A 23,480-nucleotide genomic window follows, 5' to 3' on the forward strand; every position below is an offset into this window, starting at 1 on the left:
TAAAGAGATGGGAATACCAGAACACCTTACCTGCCTCCTGAGAAATCCGTATGCAAGTCAAGAAGCAACAGTTAGAACTGGACATGGAACAACACACTGGTCCCAAACTGGGAAAGGAGTATGTCAAGGCTGTATATTGTCACCCTGCTTTTTTAATTTACATGCAGACTACATCATGAGAAATGCTGGGCTGGATGAAGCACAAGCTGGAATCAAGTTTGCTGGGAGAAATATCAATAACCTCAGATATCCAGATGACACCACCTTTACGGCAGAAAGTGAAGAACTAAAGAGCCTCTTGATGAAAGTGAAAGAGAAGAGTGAAAAAGTGGGCTTAAAACTCAACATTCAGAAAACTAAGATCATGGCATCCGGTCCCATCACTCCATGGCAAATAGATGGGGAAATAATGGAAACAGTGAGAGACTTTATTTTCTGGGCTCCAAAATCACTGCAGTTGGTGACTGCAGCCATGAAATTAAAAGATGCTCTCTCCTTGGAGGAAAAGTTATGACCAACCTAGACAGCATATTAAAAAACAGAGACATTACTTTGCCGACAAGGGTCCATCTAGTCAAGGCTATGGTTTTTCCAGTGGTCATGTATGGATGTGAGAGTTGGACCATAAAGAAAGCTAAGCACCGAAGAATTGATGCTTTTGAACTGTGGTGTTGGAGAAGACTCTTGAGAGTCCCCTGGACTGCAAGGAGATTAAACCAGTCAATCCTAAAGGAAATCAGCCCTGAATATTCATTGGAAGGACTGATGCTGAAGCTGAAACTCCAATACTTTGGCCACCTGATGCAAAGAACTGACTCACTGGAAAAGACCCTGATGTTGGGTAAGACTGAAGGCAGGAGGAAAAGGGAACAACAGAGGATGAGATGGTTGGATGGCATCACCGACTGGATGGACATGAGTTTGAGCAAGCTCCGGGAGTTGGTGATGCACAGGGAAGCCTGGCGTGCTGCAGTCCATGGTGTCACAAAGAGTTGGACATGACTGAGTGACTGAACTAAACTGAACTGAACTGGTAGCAAATATTCACTCATGATAGAACAATTATCTCCACAGTATTACATTGTAAATATTAAAAGAAAGATCAACATTACAGACTCCCTGCAGTGACCACTGGGGTATTCACAGCAAATTGCCTTCCTTAGATTATCTAATCCAGAAGTTCAAAACAAGCTAACAATGAGAATGATCTGGGGAATTTTTTTGAAGATCTTTTTCGTTATGAAAATATTTCAAACATTCAGCAAAGCTGAAAGAATTTTGTAGTGAGTGCTTGTAAACTCAGTCTGGATTTTACCATTAACATTTACAATAACTGTTTTATCAGTTATCTGTCCCTCTATCCATCCCTTTACCCATCCCTTAATACATCCTTTTTTTCCTTACACATACTGCCGGGATCTATATAATTTCCCTGGAGAACTTTCTAAAACTGAAAATTTCAACGCCTCAAAACCCCAGAGGTTCATAAAACTACTCTGTACAGTAGAAAAAAATGACTTTATATAAAAGGAGGAAAAAATAGAAAGAAGTTCAGTTTATTGCCTATTATAATCATTTAATGCATGCCTAAGATCATAGTGTGGCAGGGAATACTGATTCAGGAATTTTTCAACCTCCTCAGGTGATTCTGATGCACAGTGAAGTTTGGCAATGTATCAGTCAGAAGAAGCCAGGCTATGCTGTTGAAGCTAGGTCATGCTGTAGTAACAAGTAAGCTGTTCTAAAAATCTCTGAATTATAGAGTGATAAAGATGTTTCTTCTTTTTTGTCTTCCTCCTCTGCCTCTTCTTCTTGTTCTGGACTAATGCTACATGTTCATTAACAGTTGCCTGGGCTTCACTCCGGTAACTAGGTTAATTGATCCCCTGCTGTTCAAAATATTGCTAGTATTATAGCAAGGCGAAAAGATATACAGTAAACCACGTATTGGCCATAAAACCCTCTGCCTAAATGTGACACACATCCACCTCTGCCTACATTTCACTGGCCAAAGCAACTCACTTGGGCACTTTTAACACATTATTGGCCAGAGGTGTATGAATGCATCTTTGGTTACTCAAAATTTATTGACTGGAGACCTTTCACTATCACTTATATAAATCACCAGCCACAGATGTTAATAATTTCTCCAAAAATCCCCCAACAATGAATTGAGTTTAAAAGGTGAGGATGAGTAGTGTTTCCTCACAGAGATGCACTATTGAAAAGAAGCTGTAATATTTAGAAACATAATGTAAAATGCAGATGTTTCCAGAAAAACATCTGCTTCTGTTTCATCGACTATGCCAAAGCATCTGACTGTGTGGATCATAATAAACCATGGAAAGCTCTTAAAGAGAGGGGAATACCAGACCATCTTACCTGTCTCCTGAGAAACCTGTATGTGGGTCAAGGAGCAACAGTTAGAACTCTGTATGGAACAAATGATTGGTTCGAGACTAAGAAAGGAGTACTTCAGGACTGTCTGCTGTCACCCTGTTTGTTTAATCTATACACTGAGCACATCATGAGAAATGCAGGGCTGGATGAGTTCCAAGCTGGAATCAAGATAGGCGGGAGAAACATCAAGAACTTCAGATGTGCAGATGATATCACTCTAAAGGCAGAAAGCGAAAAGGAGCTAAAGAGCCTCTTGATAAGAGTGAACGGGGAGAGTGAAAGAGCCAGCTTAAACTAAATATTAAAAAAACTAAGATTGTGGCATCCAGCCCCATTACTTCATGGCAAATAGAGAGGGGGAAAAAGTGGAAGTAGTGACAGATTTCCTCCTCTTGGGCTCTAAAATCACTGCAGATGGTGACTGCAACCATAAACTCAGAAGATGTTTGCTTCTTGGCAGGAAAACTGTGGCAAACCTAGGCAGTGTGTTGAAAAGCAGAGAGATTACTCTGACAACGAAGTTCCGTACGGTCAAGGCTGTGGTCCTCCCAGTGGTCACATACAGTTGTGAGGGCTGAAGTGTAATGGAGGTAGAACACTGAAGAATTGATGCCTTCGAACTGTGGTGCTGGAGAAGACTCCTGAGAGTCCCTTGGACAGCAAGGAGATCAAACCAGTCAATCTTAAGGGAAATCGACCCTGAAAACTCATTGAAAAGACTGTTGCTGAAGCTGAAACTCCAGTATTTTGGTCATCTGATGTGAAAAGCTGACTCATTGGAAAAGTCCCTGATGCTGGGAAAGATTGAGGGCAGAAGGAGAAGGGGGTGTCAGAGGATGAGATGACTGCATGGCATCATCAGTGCAATGGACATGAAGATGGGCAAACTTTGAGAGATGGTGAGGGAGAGGGAGGCCTGGTGTGCTGCAGTCCATGGGGTCTCGAAGAGTTGGACATGATTGGACAACTGAACAAAACAATAATGTAAAATAGCACAGGAAACCACTAATTTAATAGAACTCTTTGATTTACAGACAAGGGATCTAGCATCTGAGGATACAGAGTGAGTCTCCCAAGGTTACCCAGCTAGTTAAAACCAGAAATGGTCTGGAACCAAGGTTTCCTGACTCCCAAAGTTATGTTCAAGGCTACCTCCCTGAAGCTCCATAATTTAATAACTATATACTATACAGGTATTGGTAAATGAGGCACAGTCCTTCTTAGCTAAAACTGCTTCTTGGCCTTTTGGCTAAGATCACATGTAGCATGGGGGTTCCCTCACAGCTCGGTGGTAAAGAATCCACCTGCCAGTACTGGAGATGCAAGAGACACAGGTCCAATCCCTGGGTCAGGAAGATCTCCTGGAGTAGGAATTGGCTACACGTTCCAGTTAATATCCAGAAGATGTTAAGAAGAAGTGGCAAGAATACACAAAAGAACTATACAAAAAAGATCTTCACGACACAAATAATCATGATGGTGTGATCACTGACCTAGAGCCAGACATCCTGGAGTGTGAATTCAAGTGGGCCTTAGAAAGCATCACTATGAACAAAGTCAGTGGAGGTGATGGAATTCCAGTTGAGCTATTTCAAATCCTGAAAGATGATGCTGTGAAAGTGCTGCACTCAATATGCCAGCAAATTTGGAAAACTCAGCAGTGGCCACAGGACTGGAAAAGGTCAGTTTTTATTCCAATCCCAAAGAAAGGCAATGCCAAAGAATCCTCAAACTACTGCACAATTGCACTCATCTCACATGCTAGTAAAGTAATGCTCAAAATTCTCCATGCCAGGCTTCAACAGTATATGAACCATGAACTTCCAGATGTTTAGGCTGGATTTAGAAAAGGCAGAGGAACTAGAGATCAAACTGCCAACATCCACTGGATCATCGAAAAAGCAAGAGAATTCCAGAAAAACATCTACTTCTTCTTTATTGACTATGCCAAAGCCTTTGACTATGTGGACCACAACAAACTGGGAAATTCAAGAGATGGGAATACCAGACCACCTGACCTGCCTCTTGAGAAGTTTGAATGCAGGTCAGGAAGCAACAGTTAGAACTGACATGGAACAACAGACTGGTTCCAAATAGGAAAAGGAGTACGTCAAGGCTGTATATTGTCACCCTGCTTATTTAACTTATATGCAGAGTACATCATGAGAAACACTGGGCTGGAAGAAGCACAAGCTGGAATCAAGATTGCCGGGAGAAATATCAATAACCTCAGATATCCATATGACACCACCCTTATAGCAGAAAATGAAGAACTAAAGAGCGTCTTGATGAAAGTGAAAGAGGAGAATGAAAAAGTTGGCTTAAAGCTCAACATTCAGAAAACGAAGATCATGGCATCTGGTCCCATCACTTCATGGCAAATAGATGGGGAAACAGTGAGAGACTTTACTTTTCTGGGCTCCAAAATCACTGCAGATGGTGACTGCAGCCATGAATTTAAAAGATGCTTGCTCCTTGGAATAAAAGTTATGACCAACCTAGACAGCATGTTAAAAAGCAGAGGCATTACTTTGCCAACAAGGTTCTGTCTAGTCAGAGCTATGGTTTTTCCATGAGTCATGTATGGGTGTGAGAGTTGGACTATAAAGAAAGCTGAGTGCTGAAGAATTGATGCTTTTGAACTGTGGTGTTGGAGAGGACTCTTGAGAGTCCCTTAGACTGCAAGGAGATCCAACCAGTCCATCCTAAAAGAGATCAATCCTAAATATTCATTGGAAGGACTGATGCTGACACTGAAACTCCAATACTTTGGCCACCTGATGCAAAGAACTGACTCATTTGAAAAGACCCTGATGCTGGGAAAGATTGGAGGCGGGAGGAGAAGGGGATAACAAAGGATGAGATGGTTGGACGGCATCACCGACTCAATGGACATGAGTCTGAGTAAACTCCGGGAGTTGGTGATGGACTGGGAGGCCTGGCATCCTGCAGTCCATGGGGTCGCAAAGAGTCGTACACGACTGAGGGACTGAACTGAACTGAACTGACCCATTCCAGTACTCTTGCCTGAAAATGTCCATGGACAGAGAAGCCTGGAGGGCTACAGTCCATGAGGTCACAAAGAATCAGATATGACTGAGTGAATAAGCGCGTGCGCACACGCACACACACACACACACACACTCCTGTCAAGAAATTCCCAGGTCCAGGACTTATGGTTAAGACTGCACTTCCAGTGCAAAGTGGGAGTGGATTCGATCCTTCATTAGGGAACTAGGATCCCACATGCCATGCCCTCAACTCAGAAGATGAGAAAAAGATGCAGCAACTTCAAGTTTATTAGGCTTTCAGTTAAAAAACAAAAAAGTGAAGAAGTTCCCAGTCCCGTGTGAAATTCTTTCACGTAGCCTTCGGCTGACTCTATCAGCAGGCAAACTTCATCCTATTTGGTGAATAACTTGAAGCAGCAATGTGTTTCAGAACTAATAGAGGCACTGTCTTTGAGGATAAAGTTCTATTTTTCTTAATTGTTTTTGGTCAGAGAGAGCCATTTCCTAGCAATGCTACTGAAACTCAGCATGATGACACAGCTCCCGCCAGATACAGGATGTTTAAGTGACTCATGGGCCACAATAGTTGAGGATCATTCCTAGGGCATAGTCATTTCATGATCTGATAGCAGAATGGCTTTTCTCTGAAAGAAATCATTCAGTTACAAAAACCGGAACCCAACCTTGAAGCCCATTTTCATTTAGAGAGAAGGAAATATTTCAAAAGGTAGAAATATAATAACTTTTTTTTCTTAAAATCACTTCTTTCTCTGATAGATTTTTAAACAATTTTGAGGACTATCTAAAAATAAGACAGTTTGATTCGTAAAAGACATTTGAAACCTTCACAGGCTATAACTGTGGAGACTATCCATCTTTAAAGATGCTAAAATTGTACCACAGTATAAAAATGCTGTATCTAATCTTAGTAAAAAGCATGGAACGTTAGAGCTGGTAGTACTTCTAAGCATCACTAACATGAGCTGCCTTGTTTTACAGATAATACGCATGGTGCTTATTGAGTGCTTCACATGCCAGCTACTGGTCCAGGCATTCATTTGCATTATCACATTTTGTCCTCACAGCCAATAGGCATTACCTGTTTTGTTACTGAAGAGGCTGAAGCTCAGAGAGGACAAGTGACTCCATTAAAGTATCTCACCAGATAAAAGTCTAGGGTGTGAACCTAGAACTCAAGTCCTTTGATCCAGAGTTCCTTTAGTGTGAAAAGGAATATAATTGTCACTGTCATGGGACCACAGGTCTCCTAGACTTCAATTCATCAACAATTGCCAGTGATGCTTCCCAAGGTTCCCTGGGGAGACCAACATAAATAAAGCAATTTCTGCTCTCTGTGAGCTTCTATCTGGCAAAGGAAAGGAGAGAACATGGGCAAATTATGTGTCTGGAAGTCATGGGAAAAGAGATTTTTAAGCTGTTTATCAGTGATGTTAAATGCTACTAAAGAGTCAAAGACAGTAAAATCTAGAAGAGGATCATTGAATAATATGACACTTATGCAATTACTGTTGAACTCTATTTTTTTTTATGTTTGTTTACTTAGGCCACATTAAGTCTTAGTTGTGGTGCTTGGGCTTTGATGCCCCTCAGCATGTTGGGATTTTAGTTCCCTGACCAGGGATCAAACCCGAGTCCCCTGTGTTGAAAGGCGGGTTCTTCACCACTGGACCAGCAGGGACATTCTTACTGTTGAATTTTAAAAGATCAATTTCAGAGAGTAATGAGAGAAGAAAGTAGCTTGCAAGAGGTTAGGGAGTCAATAAAAGAGGAGGAAATTGAATTGGGCAGTTTCAGTTTACTGAGAAAAAAAGAGGAAAGAATGTGGAGACAGCTAGAGCATACATACAGACAATGGAAATATTTTTATTTGGATTGGGAAGAACTAAGTATGTTGTTCACAGAAGAGATAGTGCTAACAGAGTAGTAAATTTAACATGGACAAGAAAGAGAAGATTGAGTTTTTGCAGCAGGCAGGAGGAGAGGATCCATTCATCATTAAGTTATTTACTATTTCAGCCATTATTAAAAAGTAGACACCTGAGACATCCCTGGTAGTCCAATGGTTGTGACTCTGCACTCTCATTGCAGGGGGCCTGGGTTCAATCCCTGGTTGGGGACCTAGATCCCACATGATGCAACTGAGAGTCCAAGTGCCACCACTAAGACCCAGTGCAGCCATGTAAATAAACACAGAAAAATAAAATTTACAAAGAAAAACAAGTAGATGACATTATAAATACGGTAGACATCTGTGTTTCAAGCACTATGCTGGGGCACTGTGGTAAGCAAAGTATACCCATGTCCTACAGAGTCTAATATGGAAGACAGACTTTAAGTAAACTATAAATAGATAGATACTATATCCTATGAAAACACTATGACAGAAAACGCTGAAGTGCTATGAGAGCCAAAGCAGAAAAGTTAGCCTTCAGTTCAGTTCAGTTCAGTTCAGTCACTCAGTCGTGTCCGACTCTTTGCGACCCCGTGAATTGCAGCACGCCAGGCCTCCCTGTCCATCACCAACTCCCGGAGTTCACCCAAACTAATGTCCATCGAGTCAGTGATGCCATCCAGCCATCTCATCCTCTGTCATCCCCTTCTCCTCCTGCCCTCAATCCCTCCCAGCATCAGAGTCTTTTCCAATGAGTCAACTCTTCGCATGAGGTGGCCAAAGTACTGGAGTTTCAGCTTTAGCATCATTCCTTCCAAAGAACACCCAGGGCCGATCTCCTTAAGGATGGACTGGTTGGATCTCCTTGCAGTCCAAGGGACTCTCAAGAGTCTTCTCCAAAACCACAGTTCAAAAGCATCAATTCTTCGGCGCTCAGCCTTCTTCACAGTCCAACTCTCACACCCATACATGACCACAGGAAAAACCATAGCCTTGATTAGACCGACCTTTGTTGGCAAAGTGATGTCTCTGCTTTTGAATATGCTATCTAGGTTGGTCATAACTTTTCTTAGAGCTAACTAGTTGTTTGTGTGTATGCTAAGTCATTCCAGTCGTGTCCAACTCTTTGTTACCCAATGGACTATAGCCCACCAGGTTCCTCTGTCTATGGGATTGTCCAGGCAGGAATACTGGAGTAGTTGCCATGCCCTCCTCCAGGGGATCTTCCCAACCCAGGAATCAAACCCACATCTCTTAATGTCTCCTGAATTGGCAGGTGGGTTCTTTACCACTGGCAGCACCTAGGAAGCCCAAATAGTTGTATAATATCTTCCAAATGAGAGAAAGGAGAGATGGAGAACAAAGGATAAAGATACACATTGTGAAAATGTTGAGGAAAGAAGATAATCTTCACCTTAATAGTGAAAATAGAAGGACTGAAATGCCTATTAAAAGTGAGAAGAATGAAAATATGTTTGAGGATATGAGGACAATGGGGAGATATATTAGAATCTATCTGTGGACATCAGATTTGGTATCAGCAAAAGAGGAATATATCTGTCAAGAAATATTAAGAGCTTTTATGAAGTTAGATATAAACCCAGTTGGCTCTGACTTTCTTGGGGAATCCTTAGCAACCCAGAGTAGACGCAAGTCAAGTAAATGGTAGGTTGGGCAGAGAGCAGGCTGGTGGTTCTCATAACAGTCACAGTGGAATTCAAAGGGTATAAAAGATTCAGAGTAATGAGAATGGCTCTGGAACCCAGCTGGTCAGGAAACGGAGCCCCAAGGGAACAGACCAACTAGCTGAGGTCACAGTGAGAACAGAAGACAAGTTGAGAAGTCAAAGTATTAGTCGCTCAGTCATGTCCCCATGGATTGTAGCCTGCCAGGCTCCTCTTTCTATGAAATTCTCCAGGCAAGAATACTAGAGTGGGTTGCCATTCACTTCCCCAGAGGATCTTCCTGATTCAGGGATTGAACCTTGTCTCCTGCATTACAGGCAGCTTCTTTACCATCTGAGCCACCAGGGAAACAATCAGAGGTCAAGGAAAAAGAGACAGGGAGAGCAAGATGTGAGCAGGGTGGGAGGACAGACCCAAGTAACGATGCACTCAGGTTCAGCCACATCAAAGAGGAGCTAAAATTGGGTTAGTAATGAAGGCCATTGGTGCAGAAAAGGTTTAAAAACCCTGAGGCTGGGGTGAGATGGGAATGTGTATGTGTAAGCGTCTTTTAATTTCATGCCTGCAGTCACCATCTGCCATGATTTTGGAGGCCTAAAGAACACTGCTGATGACATTAGAACCTGTGGAATACTGTCTCCTCTGCTTTGCCTTGAAAAAATAAATGTTATGAGCTTTCCAAACCAGATACATATATTTGTACATGTACAGCCATATATATATGTATATGTATACATATTTGTGTCTGTATGTGTAAATGAACACACTATTATATACTTTAATTTCCTGTAAGTAGTCTGGACATCTCAGAGTGATAGCTAGTCCTCATCCTTGTTGTTGGATTATGTTTGATTCCAACATTGATGTAGATGAAGCCCTGCAGATGTAACTCAGTTCAGTTGCTCAGTCGTGTCTGACTCTTTGTGACCCCATGAATTGCAGCACGCCAGGCCTCCCTGTCCATCAACAATTCCCGGAGTTCACTCAGACTCAACGTCCATCGAGTCAGTGATGCCATCCAGCCATCTCATCCTCTGTCATCCCCTTCTCCTCCTGCCCCTAATCCCTCCCAGCATCAGAGTCTTTTCCAATGAGTCAACTCTTTGCATGAGGTGGCCAAAGTACTGGAGTTTCAGCTTTAGCATCATTCCTTCCAAAGAACACCCAGGACTGATCTCCTTCAGAATGGACTGGTTGGATCTCCTTGCAGTCCAAGGGACTCTCAAGAGTCTTCTCCAACACCACAGTTCAAAAGCATCAATTCTTCAGCACTCAGCTTTCTTCACAGTCCAACTCTCACATCCATACATGACTACTGGAAAAACCATAGCCTTGACTAGACAGACCTTTGTTGGCAAAGTAATGTATCTGTTTTTTAATATGTTGTCTAGGTTGGTCATAACCCTCCTTCCAAGGAGTAAGCGTCTTTTAATTTCATGGCTGCAGTCACCATCTGCAGTGATTTTGGAGCCCCCCAAAATAAAGTCTGACACTGTTTCCACTGTTTCCCCATCTATTTCCCATGAGGTGATGGAAGCGGATGCCATGATCTTCGTTTTCTGAATGTTGAGCTTTAAGCCAACTTTTTCACTCTCCACTTTCACTTTCATCAAGAGGCTTTTGAGTTCCTCTTCACTTTCTGCCGTAAGGGTGGTGTCATCTACATATCTGAGGTTACTGATATTTCTCTCAGCAATCTTGATTCCATCTTGTGCTTCTTCCAGCCCAGCGTTTCTCATGATGTACTCTGCATATAAGTTAAATAAGCAGGGTGACAATATACAGCCTTGATGTAGTCCTTTTCCTATTTGGAACCAGTCTGTTGTTCCATGTCCAGTTCTAACTGTTGCTTCCTGACCTGCATACAAATTTCTCAAGAGGCAGGTCAGGTAGTCTGGTATTCCAATCTCTTTCAGAGTTTTCCACAGTTTATTGTGATCCACACAGTCAAAGGCTTTGGCATAGTCAATGAAGCAGAAATAGATGTTTTTCTGGAACTCTCTTGCTGTTTCGATGATCCAACGGTTGTTGGCAATTTGATCTCTGGTTCCTCTGCCTTTTCTAAAACCAAGTTGAACATCAGGAAGTTCACGGTTCACATATTGCTGAAGCCTGGCTTGGAGAATTTTGAGCATTACTTTGCTAGCGTGTGAGATGAGTGCAATTGTGCAGTAGTTTGAGCATTCTTTGGCATTGCCTTTCTTTGGGATTGGAATGAAAACTGACCTTTTCCAGTCCTGTGGCCACCGCTGAGTTTTCCAAATTTGCTGGCATATTGAGTGCAGCACTTTCACAGCATCATCTTTCAGGATTTGGAATAGCTCCATTGAAATTCCATCACCTCCACTAGCTTTGTTCGTAGTGATGTTTTCTAAGGCCCACTTGACTTCACATTCCAGGATGTCTGGCTCTAGGTGAGTGATCATACCATCGTGATTATCTTGGTCGTGAAGATCTTTTTTGTACAGTTCTCCTGTGTATTCTTGCCACCTCTTCTTAATATCTTCTGCTTCTGTTAGGTCCATACCATTTCTGTCCTTTATCGAGCCCATCTTTGCATGAAATGCTCCCTTGGTATCTCTAATTTTCTTAAAGAGATCTCTAGTCTTTCCCATTCTGTTGTTTTCCTCTATTTCTTTGCATTGATTGCTGAGGAAGGCTTTCTTATCTTTTCTTGCTATTCTTTGGAACTCTGCATTTAGATGCTTATATCTTTCCTTTTCTCCTTTGCTTTTCGCTTCTCTTCTTTTCACAGCTATTTGTAAGGCCTCCCCAGACAGCCATTTTGCTTTTTTGCATTTCTTTTCCATGGGGATGGTCTTGATCCCTGTCTCCTGCACAATGTCACGAACCTCAGTCCATAGTTCATCAGGCACTCTGTCTATCAGATCTAGTCCCTTAAATCTATTTCTCACTTCCACTGTAAGGGATTTGATTTAGGTCATACCTGAATGGTCTAGTGGTTTCCCCTACTTTCTTCAATTTAAGTCTGAATTTGGCAATAAGGAGTTCATGATCTGAGCCACAGTCAGCTCCCGGTCTTGTTTTTGCTGACTCTATAGAGCTTATAACAGGCAAATTAGGCCTTGGAATACAGAATGAAGCAGGGCAAAGGCTAATAGAGTTTTGCCAAGAGAATGTGTTGGTCATAGCAAACACCCTCTTCCAACAACACAAGAGAAGACTCTACACATGGACATCACCAGATGGTCAACAATGAAATCAGATGTAACTCAGGAAGAGCTAAAAAGATGAGTGACCTCTTCTTGTTACTGTTGTTGTTGTTCAGTCGCTAAGTCATGTCCAACTCCTTGCAACACCATGAACTGCAGTATGCCAGGCCTCCCTGTCCCTCTCTATCTCCTAGAGTTTGCCCAACTTCATGTCCTTTGAGTCAGTGATTTTATCCAACCATCTCATCCTCTGCTACCCTTTTCTCCTCTTGCCTTCAATCTTCCCCAGCATCAGGGTCTTTTCCAGTGAGTCAGCTCTTTGCATCAAGTGGCCAGAGTATTGGAGCCTCGGCTTCATCATCAGTCCTTCCAGTGAGTGTTCAGTTTTTATTTCCTTCAGGATTGACTGGGTTGATCTCCTTGCTATCCTACATTTACCAGGATACAATAAAATCTCAACCAGGGACACCATTGCCTGCTTTACACCATTACTATTCAAAAGATTGTTAAGTATAACAGAAACTACATCCATATGTTTGTTTGTATTTGGGATTCAGCTAATTATTATCCTGTTCAGCGAATTACAAATAGCTGAGAAAAGAAAAGAAGCTAAAGGCAAAGTAGAAAAGGAAAGACATACCCATTTGAATGCAGAGTTCCAAAGAATAGCAAGAAGAGATAAGAAAGCCTTCCTCAGTGATCAATGCAAAGAAATAGAGGAAAACAATAGAATGGGAAAGACTAGAGATCTCTTCAAGAAAATTAGAGATACCAAGGGTGCATTTAATGCAAAGACGGGCTCAATAAAGCACAGAAATGGTAGGGACCTGAGAGAAGCAGAAGATATTAAGAAGAGGTAGCAAGAATACACAGAACTATACAAAAAAGATCTTCATGACCCAGATAACCATGACGGTGTGATCACCCACCTAGAGCTGGACATCCTGGAGTGCGAAGTCAAGAGGGCCAGCTGAGCTGCTTCAAGTCCTAAAAGATGATGCTGTGAAAGTGCCACACTCAGTATGCCAGCAAATATAGAAAACTCAGCAGTGGCCACAGGACTGGAAAAAGTCAGTTTTCATTCCAATCCCAAAGAACGACAATGCCAAAAAATGTTCAAACTCTCACACAATTGCACTCATCTCACACGCTAGCAATGGGACTTCCCTGATGGCTCAGATGGTAAAGCGTCTGTCTACAATGTGGGAGACCTGGGTTCGATCCCTGGATTGGGAAGATCCCCTGGAGAAGGAAATGGCAATCCACTCCAGGACTATTGCCTGGAAAATCCCATGAATAGAGGAGCCTGGTAGGATACAGTCCATGGGGTCAAAAAGAGTCGGACAGGACTGAGCAACTTCACTTTCACTTTTCACACGCTAGCAAAGTAATGCTCAAAATTCTCCAAGCCAGGCTTCAACAGTATGTGAACTGTGAAACTTCCAGGTGTTCAAGCTGGATTTAGAAAAGGCAGAGGAACCAGAGATCAAATTGCCAACATCCACTGGATCATCGAAAAAGCAAGAAAATTCCAGAAAAACGTCTACTTCTGCTTTATTGACTATGCCAAAGCCTTTGACTGTGTAGATCACAAAAAATTGTGGAAAATTCTTCAAGAGATGGGAATACCAGACCACCTTACCTGCACCTGAGAAATCTGTATGCAGATCAGGAAGCAACAGTTAGAACTGGACATGGAACAACAGACTGGTTCCAAACTGGGAAAGGAGTACATCAAGGCTGTATATTGTCACCCTGCTTTTTTAACTTATATGCAGAGTACATCATGAGAAACGCCAGGTTGGATGAAGCAATTGAAACAGTGAGAGACTTTATTTTCTTGGGCTCCAAAATCACTGCAGATGGTGACTGCAGCCATGAAATTAAAAGACGTTTGTTCCTTGGAAGAAAAACTATGACCAACCTAGACAGCATGTTAAAAAGCAGAGACATTGCTTTGCTGACAAAGGTCCATCTAGTCAAGGCTATGGTCTTTCCAATAGTCATGTATGGTTGTAAGAGTTGGACTATTAAAAAGCTGAGTGCCGAAAAATTGATGCTTTTGAACTGTGGTGTTGGAGAGGACTCTTGAGAGTCCCTTGGACTGCAAGGAGATCCAACCAATCAATCTTAGAGTAAATCAATCCTGAATATTCATTGAAAGGCCTGATGCTGAAGCTGAAGCTCCAATACTTTGGCCACCTGATGCGAAGAACTGACTCATTGGAAAAGACCCTGATGCTGGGAAAGATTAAAGGCAGGAAGAGAAGGGGACAACAGAGGATGAGATGGTTGGATGGCATCACCGACTCAATGAACATGAGTTTGAGTAAGCTCTGGGAGTTGGTCACAGACAGGGAGGCCTGGTGTGCTGCAGTCCGTGGGGTTGCAAAGAGTTGGACACAACTGACTGACTGTATTGAAGTGAACTAATGATCAACCTGACATCATCATTTACTTTCTTCCTGAGCACAGAATGGGCTCTAACACACCAGCTTTGCCATTTCATTCTTTTCGTCCTAAAGCCACGCACCCTGCAAAGTCGCTTAGGAGACAGGTCTTCTCCTGCGGGGAGCCCCACTAATGAATCCAGCAGGTGTCCCCTGAGAGTATTGCCGCTGAAGATAGAAAGCACCTGGAGAAGGTGGCTGAGGTAGACATGCTGACATGACGCAGCTTGTTTCAGTTCTACAGAACACCAGGTACCAGGAGAAGGCAGGAAAACGAGGCCAGCCGCAGCTCCCGGATCTCCTGCAGGCACTCCCCTTCTCTCAGTGCAGCGCGGTGGTGGTGTTGTGTTAGTCAGTCATGTCAACCCTTTGTGATCCCACGGACTGTAGCCTGCCAGGCTCTTCTGTCCATGGGATTTTCCAGGCAAGAATACTGGAGTGGGTTGCCATTTCCTCCTCCAGGGGATCTTCCGGACCCAGAGATCAAACCCACAGCTCCTGTGTCTCCTGTATTGGCAGGCAAGTTCTTTATCCACTGAGCCACTGGGGAAGGGGAAGGGATACACTGAGCTGTGAAGTGGAGGTTCACAGCATTTGCGCTTCTCACAATATAGCACCTTTGGCCTCACATGGAAAAAATTTTGAATTACATTGGTGGTTGAGAATAAAAATGTTTCACCTTTTCTTTTTTTAAAAGTGTTGAAAGACACTTTTAATATGGAACCTCTACCCCAGGCTGCCTTTGTGAATCACACCATGCAGTATTGTGCATCCGTTTGTTCAGGGATTAAGCCTGAATAATGATACAGGAAAAATCAGTGGGATGACAATAAATGTGACAGCTGCCCATCTCCCGTCAGTCATCTCATCAGGAGAGAATGCAGCCCACTTGTTCAGATATGTGAAAATCACTTCAGAAGAGTTTCCCTCATGTAACAAATTATCCTGGAAGGATATCAAGGCTCCACCATTTTTTATCTCAGTGTCATAAGTGAAGGCCTCAAAGAAATGTCAGTGACAGCCTATGAAAATTCCTACATCTCCAGCAGTTTTGGTGCCTTCACGGCAGTAATAAAAATCACTTTGTTCCCTGGTTTGGAGCCACGGGAAAAATCAAACCATTGTGGAGATTACTTAAAATTCCACTGTGCCTGCTCCATTTGCCCAAAGAATGTTAAGAATTTGCAGCTGTTGCTCCCACGAAAGGTTTCTAACTGGAGCAGTGGCTGCTGTTTCACACACAGCTGTGGTTAATTTGAGCTGAAGATGTTTTAATTGCCTTTGTGTCAAGATTTATTAAATAACATTTGAGAGGGACAAAAATTATAATAGTCAAATTAGGAGAATGCTGAAAGAAAAAAATAATTGAAATGCAGCATTTTTGCCCTGTAAGCCAAGGCTGAAAATATCTTTTTCCACATGACTGGCTTCCAGCCATCCTCAAGAAAGAGTCTCTAGGTAAATCCAGCCACAGAAGCCCCCGTGGCTGCTGCCAGAGCCTGGCCTTTTGTTTCCCTCCCTCCTTATCTGGAAGTACTTCTGCCAAGAGTGGCCCTCCCTTGTTCCCACTCTCCATCTCTGTTATCTCAGGAGACAGGAGTCATGGTGCTGGGAGCAAACGTAGCATCAGCTGGCAATCAGCCTCTCCTGCTAAGTGGTCTGCATTATTTTTTCGAGCCTCTGTAATTGCTGTTTTCCTAGTACATCTTGGCCACCATGACAATACAGCGAGCGCTCCAAACCCTTCCCATTTGGTCAAGAGCAGCTCTACAAATGAGCAGAAGTCAAAGCGTGGACGTTTCCTGGATTCGCTGCCAAGGCAAAAGAGAGGGAGTGAGAGATGTGGCCCTTCCACAGATGAAGGGCCACAAGTACTGCCCCTCAAGAGGTTTGTTGCCAGTTGTTCCGAGAAAGGAGTTTTAAATATGAAGAGAGGCCAGACAGGAAAATTACAGAACAAGTTGTAAGCGCTGACTACCACGCTAAAACCTCAATAATGTTTTATATTTCGGCATTACATATTTCCTTTTAACCAGGAAATCCTCCAAGCATTAAGAAGCACCTACCATGGCCAGGAACTGTGTAGATGCTGTGGGGCAGGTCTGGTGGAAGATCTAGACCAAGGGTTAGACGGGCCAAGGGCACCCAAGTGGGGGTCACATCACTCACCCCAGGAGAGGCGAGGTGGACAGGCTGATTCCTGCTGGAAAGGGGAAACACTGGATCCAGACCCATGGGATGAAGAGAATCCTGATAGGGTAGAAACTGGAAGCCATCCAGGCTGAGGACGGGAAGAGCAAAAACCACATCGGAAAACTGTATCTTGATGCCTATGGTTCCACTGATACAATTCTCTCCAAATGACAAAATTATATACAGATTTAGTGGTTGCCAGAGGTTAAGGATGGAGGGGTTGTGTGTGTAGAGAGAAGTGGGTGTGGCTATAAAAGGCCAGCCTAAGGGACTCTGGCACTGATGGGAACGCTCTACTTCTGTATTACATCAGTGCTAATATTCTGGTTGTGATATTGTGATGTGATGTGATGTAGTTGTGGGAAATGTCACCACTAGGGAAAACAGTAAAGGATTCATGGGATCTCTCTATATTATTCTTAGAAATGTGAATCTGCAATTATCTCACAATTAGAAAAGTGTTTTTTTTTTTTTAAGTACGTCTTGATGAAAGGACAGTCTGTGGTTGGACAGCACAATGTTGGGTGAGGATAAGAAATGTAGAAAAAAGTTGGAGAGGCTGAATGGAACTAGCTCCTAGAAGCTACAAATGCCACTCTAAGCAGTTGGAGAAAGGGAAGCCACAGAATGCTCTGCAGCTGGGAAGTGACATGCTTTTCAGGCAAATGATCCTGCTCATGGGTCTGCTGGACCCCAAAGTCTCATCCTTTGCCCCACACAGAGGCAGGATGCCTGCTGTACACTAAAAGCAAGAGGGCCTGAAATGTGGCAGGTAAACCTAGGCGCAGCAACCAAACGAGGAGGGAACACCTCTGAGAGCCAGAGTTCAGGCTTCAAGTCCTAGACTTGCTATGTACTTACCCATGCCACCTAAGGCAGTTAACTTCTTTGTGACTCTACTTCCCCATCTGTAAAATGGGAATAATACTGATGTCTGCCTCTCTTAAGATTATTTGAAATTAATACACGTAAAGCCTTTAGAACAGTGACCAGTACAGTAAGCACTTGGCAAAAGTTAGCTATTAATATTTTTTAAGGTGTAACATCTTGCAACTTAGCAACTAGTTGAACTTGGTGGGGGAGAATCAGGATGTAATGTTCATCAAAGGAATATGGGAGATCCTGAGTATTAGTAGCTAGAAAACAATAGAAAAATTCATGCTGAGGGACATTCTGTAAAATAACTATTTATAATCTTCCGAAGTGTCAATGAAATACAGAGGAACTGGCCCATATGGAAGAAGACCAGAAAGACATGACAACTAAAGGCAGCACGTGATTCTAAACTTGATCCATTGGCTTCAGAAGACATTATTGAGATGATTGGAACAATTCCATTGACATGTGAATAAGGTCCAAAGATATAGTTATGTAGGAGGATGTGTTTGGCTCCTTGTCTGGAGGAAATGACATTAAAGTGTTCTGTAACAATGAGGCATCAGGTTGGGAGCTGATTCTCAAATGTTTCAGAAAGTTCTTTGTACTCATAACCCGTCTGTAACTTTATGATTATTTAAAAATGAAAACACTTTTTTTCTTTTTAAATCTTGTTTTAATTTCTAGTTGAAGGATAATTACAATATTGTGTTGGTTTCTGCCATACATCAACATGGATCAGCCATAGGTATACATAAGTCCTCTCCCTCTTGAACCTCCTTCCCATCTTCCTCCCCATCCCACCCTTCTAGATTGTCACAAAGCCCCTGTTTGAGTTCCCTGAGTCATACAACCAGTTCTCACTGGCCATCTACTTTACGTATGTTAGTGTATATGTTTCCACGCTACTCTCTCCATTCATTCCACCCTCTCCTTTTCAGCACCCGTGTCCATAGTCTGTTCTCTACGTCTCTGTCTCCATTGCTGCCCTGCGAATAGGTTCTTCAGTACCATCTTTCTAGATTCCATATATGCATTAATGTACGACATTGGTGAAAACAATTTTTTATTGAAGTAGAGTTGATATACAACGTTGTGCTAGTGTCAAGTGTACGGCACAGTGATTCCATTTTCATATATATTTATCTATTCTTTTTCAGATTCTTTTCCCTTATAGGTTATTATAAAACATTGAGTAGAGGTCCCGTGCTATACAGTAGGTCCCTGTCGGGTATCTATTTTATATATACTAGCGTGTGTATGTTTATCCCAAACTCCTAATTTATCCCTCTTACCTTGCCTCTTTGGTTTTATGGTTTTCAAATTTAACCATAAATTTGAAAACAACTGATTTTAAAAGTAATGACTGATAACCACAAATTAAAGACTGTGGCTTGTTTAGGGGCAACACCCTAATTCCCAAAGTTAGTCACAGTGGGTCTTAATTGTTTCTGTGACAGGATTTATCCAAACTGCTGTACTCTTCATTTGATGTAGCAAAATGCTATTAATCTAAATATTTGTGAATAAAGTACTGTCTCTAGATTAAATTAAAATTGCTTGCATTATTTTCTGAATTACAAAAACAAAAAGTAACGGCCAGTCTTTGTTGAGCGGTCACCATATATCAGGCACCGTGATCCCTGCTTTGCGCATGAGCAGATTCAGGGCCCCAGGAAACTTATCTGCTGAGCGTGCCCACCAAATTGGGACTGTGGATCCTCCCCTGTGCCCTCTGCACTCCTCCCCACTAGACCATCTGTAGTGACTGCTGTTGTTTGTCTGTAACACCCTCTGCCCTCCATGGATACAATCTTTGAGGGTAAGGTCAGTGTCCTGTTCACTACTGTATCCATGGCTCCTGACATGCCCCCAGGAGATCAGCAGGGCTCAGTCCACACTGGTGGATCAAGCACTGAAGCCTGCTCACTGTGTGACTACAGCCCCGAACAGGGCACCAGATTCGGGATAGATGTCTGATCCATGACTTCTTTTCTAGGTGGCCCAGGCTCTGGCAAAGGCACACAATGTGGAAAGCTGGCGGAAAAATATGGATTTACACATCTCTCGACTGATGAGCTCCTGCAGAATGAGCTGTCATCGGAATCTGGAAGAAGCAAGTTGATCAGAGACATCATGGAACGTGGAGAGCTGGTGCCCTCAGTAAGCAACAGCTGCCTTCTCTGGCCGGGGAGAGATCTGGAAGTGTTGCCATTAATCTAGCTTCAGAAACAAAGAAACGCAAAAAGGATAATGCTGTATTTTGTTTCTTTTAACAATCCAGAAGCAGGCAGGAGGTCCACAGCAAAGGCCCATCTGCCGGACCAAGTTACCCAGGCCCTGGTTCCATCTGTCTTGTTGCTCTGCCAGTGCCTTGAATGTAACCTATTTCATACTTTTTCCTAAAATTGGTCCCGGCTTTAGAGTTAAAAGCTTCAAAGCAGAAATGATCTTGGTGCAGCAGAACCTAGATCTAGAATTACTTATTGTTGTTCAGTTGCTAAGCCGTGTCCAACTCTTTTTGACCCCGTGGACTGCAGCATGCCAGGCTTCCCTGTCCTTCACCATCTTCTGGAGCTTGCTCAAGCTCAAGTCCATTAAGTTGATGATGCCATCCAACCATCTCATACTCTGTTGCCTGCTTCTCCTCCTCCCCTCAATCTTTCCCAGCATCAAGGTCTTTTCCAATTAGTTGGCTCTTCCAATAAGGTGGCCAAAATATTGTAGCTTCAACTTCAGCATCAGTCCTTCCAATGAATATTCAGGATTGATTTCCTTTAGGATTGACTGATTTGATCTCTTTGCAGTCCAAAGGACTTTAGAACCTTCTGAAAAACAGAAAATAATGTCTTGGTCTCATTCTGAGAGGTATAATGGTATTAACATGAAATTTGTTATCTTCCTTGGGTAGCTGAAGAATATCCCTTTTATTTATCTTTTTTTTGTTTTCAAGTCACTATCCATATCTGAGAGGCTGGATGCCATGGGTTTCATAAAACATTCATCCCTTCCAGACTAACTCACACTAGGCTCTGTAGTCAGGGCATGGGCAGTGCAGCCCCTATTAGCTAAGAGAGCTTCTCACTTCCTCTTTAACCAGCTACAGTCTCTTTCCCACCTGGAAGCCAGAATGGTTCTCAAAAAGGAAACAGACCACTGCAGTGGTCTCTTTTCTTTCTTTTTCTTTTTTTTTTAAGTTTTGGAGATGTATTTATTACTCTGTTTATTTATATTGGCTACACTGGGTCTTCGTTGCTTTTCGAGGACTTTCTCTAGCTTCAGCGAGTAGGGGCTGCTCTTTGTTGCAGTGCTTGGGTTTCTCATCGCGGTGGCTTCTCTTGTCATGGAGCACAGCCTCTAGGCATGCGAGCTTCAATAGTTGCCGCATGTGGCCTCAGTAGTGGTGGCTCAAAGGCCCTAGAGCGCCCAGGCTTCAATAATTATGGCTCACAGGCTTAGTTGCTCCAAGGCAAGTGGAATCTTCTGGACCAGGGATGGAACCTATGTTACCTGCATTGGCTGGCGGATTCCTATCCATTCTACCACCAAGGAAGTCCTGTAGTTGCCTCTTAACAAACCTCCTTCTGCCCACTCTTTTTCCCCTACAGTTTACTCTTTTCACAGCAGCCAGAGTGATTTCTTAAAAACATTTATCCCCCTTCCCAGAACCTTCCAACAGCTCCTCACCACATTTTGAAGGAAATCCAGAGACTTTCCCATGGCTCTGGACTCCAGCTTGCTCTCCAATGCTCTTTTCCATGACTCTCACATTTCCTCTCACCCAACCCACACCCCCATTCTTCCTCCCACAGGCCAGACTGCTCCTGCCTCTGGGCCCTTGCATTGTCGATTTCCTCAGCCTGAGTGAAATTCTTTCATATATGCGTATAGCTTGCTCCTTTACTTCATCCAGATCTCTACTTAAATATCACAGTCTATCAAAGAGGCCTGCATATCCCATCTAAAAACAGCACCTCTAACAATCTGCTTCTTCTGATCTGCTTTAATTTTGTTCCTAGTAGTTTTCTCTGATTATTTTTATATATTTACTTGCTCATCTAGTATCTATTTTCACTAAAATATAAACTTCATGAGGATTTAACTCATTATTATCTAGGGATAGATTCTGACTGCTCTTGTGATAGTTGCATTCCCCAGACCCTGCTGAAAGTCAGAGGTAGCCAGGAACTCAGAGAACACAGGGGATTCCCCCCATTTGGGCAGCTGGTAGCTTCCTTGTTTTCTATAAGCACAAGTTAAATCAAAATTTTTAACAAAGTGATATTGCTAGAAAATGCTGCTTCATGTCTACTGAAGTCAGTGCATGTCATGTCAAATTTTACAAAATATTTACTGGGAAAAAAAATCAACACTGAAGCACATTTTATACCATGTTTTGTCTAGTTTTAAACTTCCATTGGGCCTAATTCAAGGAGTGCTACTGCTTGAAATACAGTACCATATTGCACCTAATTTAAGATACCATTATTTTTAGGCAACCCCCAAAACTTTAACCATTAAAATTTACCAGTAAGAAAAAACATCAACAGACTTTGACCCAATACTGATTGTAAAATACCTACCAGTTCCATAGACATTAAAATTGGGTGGTGGGGGGTTGAGATTTATAGTTGATGAAATACAGGATATTGCCATCCACTGTTAATCTAACTAGTCCATTTCTCCCCCTTGCCATGATGGGATGGTTGGGAGACCTTTGGTAACTCCAGTGCTGCTCTGTGGAAGAGTCTGGGTCCTGACCACTCTCCCTCTGCTCCAGGGCATCATTCTGGAGCTCCTGAAGGAGGCCATGGTGGCCAGCCTCAGCAACACCAAGGGCTTCCTGATTGATGGCTATCCTCGGGAAGTGAAGCAAGGAGAAGAGTTTGGACGTAGGGTGAGTGCTGCTATGGGGATCATCCCAGAAGACAAATAGGGGATATCGTGGAAGCTGAGGGAATAAAGGCAAAGTCCGTCAATTCTATTCATAAAATGTTCTATTATAAATGGAAGAAATTCAGCAAAAAAGTGGGGGGGCGGGGGTGGGCGTGGAGGGTGGGGATGCTGTGGTGGATTTATTGTTCAAGTAACTAAAACCTCCAAGGGTAGTTCACACTTTAGTGGATTCATGTGTTCAAATTTGTTTGTCAGTCATCTGACTTTGTCCATTTCTTGGATTTTCTTTCTTTGCATTGGCCTCATTTTCTTCCTGTTAGAATCATATTCTATCATCTAAGTGATATCACAAACATGTTTCTATTCTCCAGTGGGTCCAGCAAAAAAAAAAAAAAAAGAACCCAGGGTTTTGTATCATTATCCTGGATAATCAGGTCCTGGGCCTGTCACTGAACTAATCACTGTGGATTATCCAGGGATATCCTGGTTCAGCCTGGAGGACCAGGGCAAGAATGGGAGAAAAGGAGGGAAAATGAGTACCACACCTGAACCACACAGAATGAGAAAGGGAAGGGAATTACCTGAAGACAAATAAGATGCTCTAAGAAGATGGAAGGGAGAACAGATCCTGGACAGGCAAAATCAGATATATGCCCAAGGCCTACCCCCTTCACTGGGAGGCCACTCACAGGAGAATAGCAGTAAGTGAAAAATATTGCTCCTATCATTTATAGAACCTACTCTGGGCTGAGTCCTGTGCTACACGCTTTACATACATTATCTCTAATTTGTCCCTCTTGTGCAAACAAGAGAGAAATAACTGTCCCCGTTTGTTAAAGACTCCAGAGCCTACAAGAATTAATATTTATATAGAGATTTCTTTA

The 23,480-nt window shown here is 42.7% G+C and overlaps 1 protein-coding gene across 2 annotated transcripts in view; it reads left to right on the top strand.

The window, feature by feature from the left end:
- The window catches only part of AK5 (adenylate kinase 5), a 259,382-nt gene that overhangs the window by 205,143 nt on the left and 30,759 nt on the right, over nucleotides 1-23,480 (top strand). For both annotated transcript variants that reach the window (XM_086390681.1, XM_086390682.1), the window contains exons 11-12: nucleotides 19,700-19,863; nucleotides 22,481-22,597. In XM_086390681.1, coding sequence (XP_086246807.1) covers nucleotides 19,700-19,863; nucleotides 22,481-22,597 — 281 coding nt within the window. The remainder of the gene's footprint in view (nucleotides 1-19,699; nucleotides 19,864-22,480; nucleotides 22,598-23,480) is intronic.

Source organism: Bos grunniens, chromosome 3 (genome assembly GCF_055505025.1).
Source record: "Bos grunniens cultivar Pamir isolate PY7600 chromosome 3, Bosgru_T2T1.0, whole genome shotgun sequence".
Taxonomy (NCBI): Eukaryota; Metazoa; Chordata; class Mammalia; order Artiodactyla; family Bovidae; genus Bos; species Bos grunniens.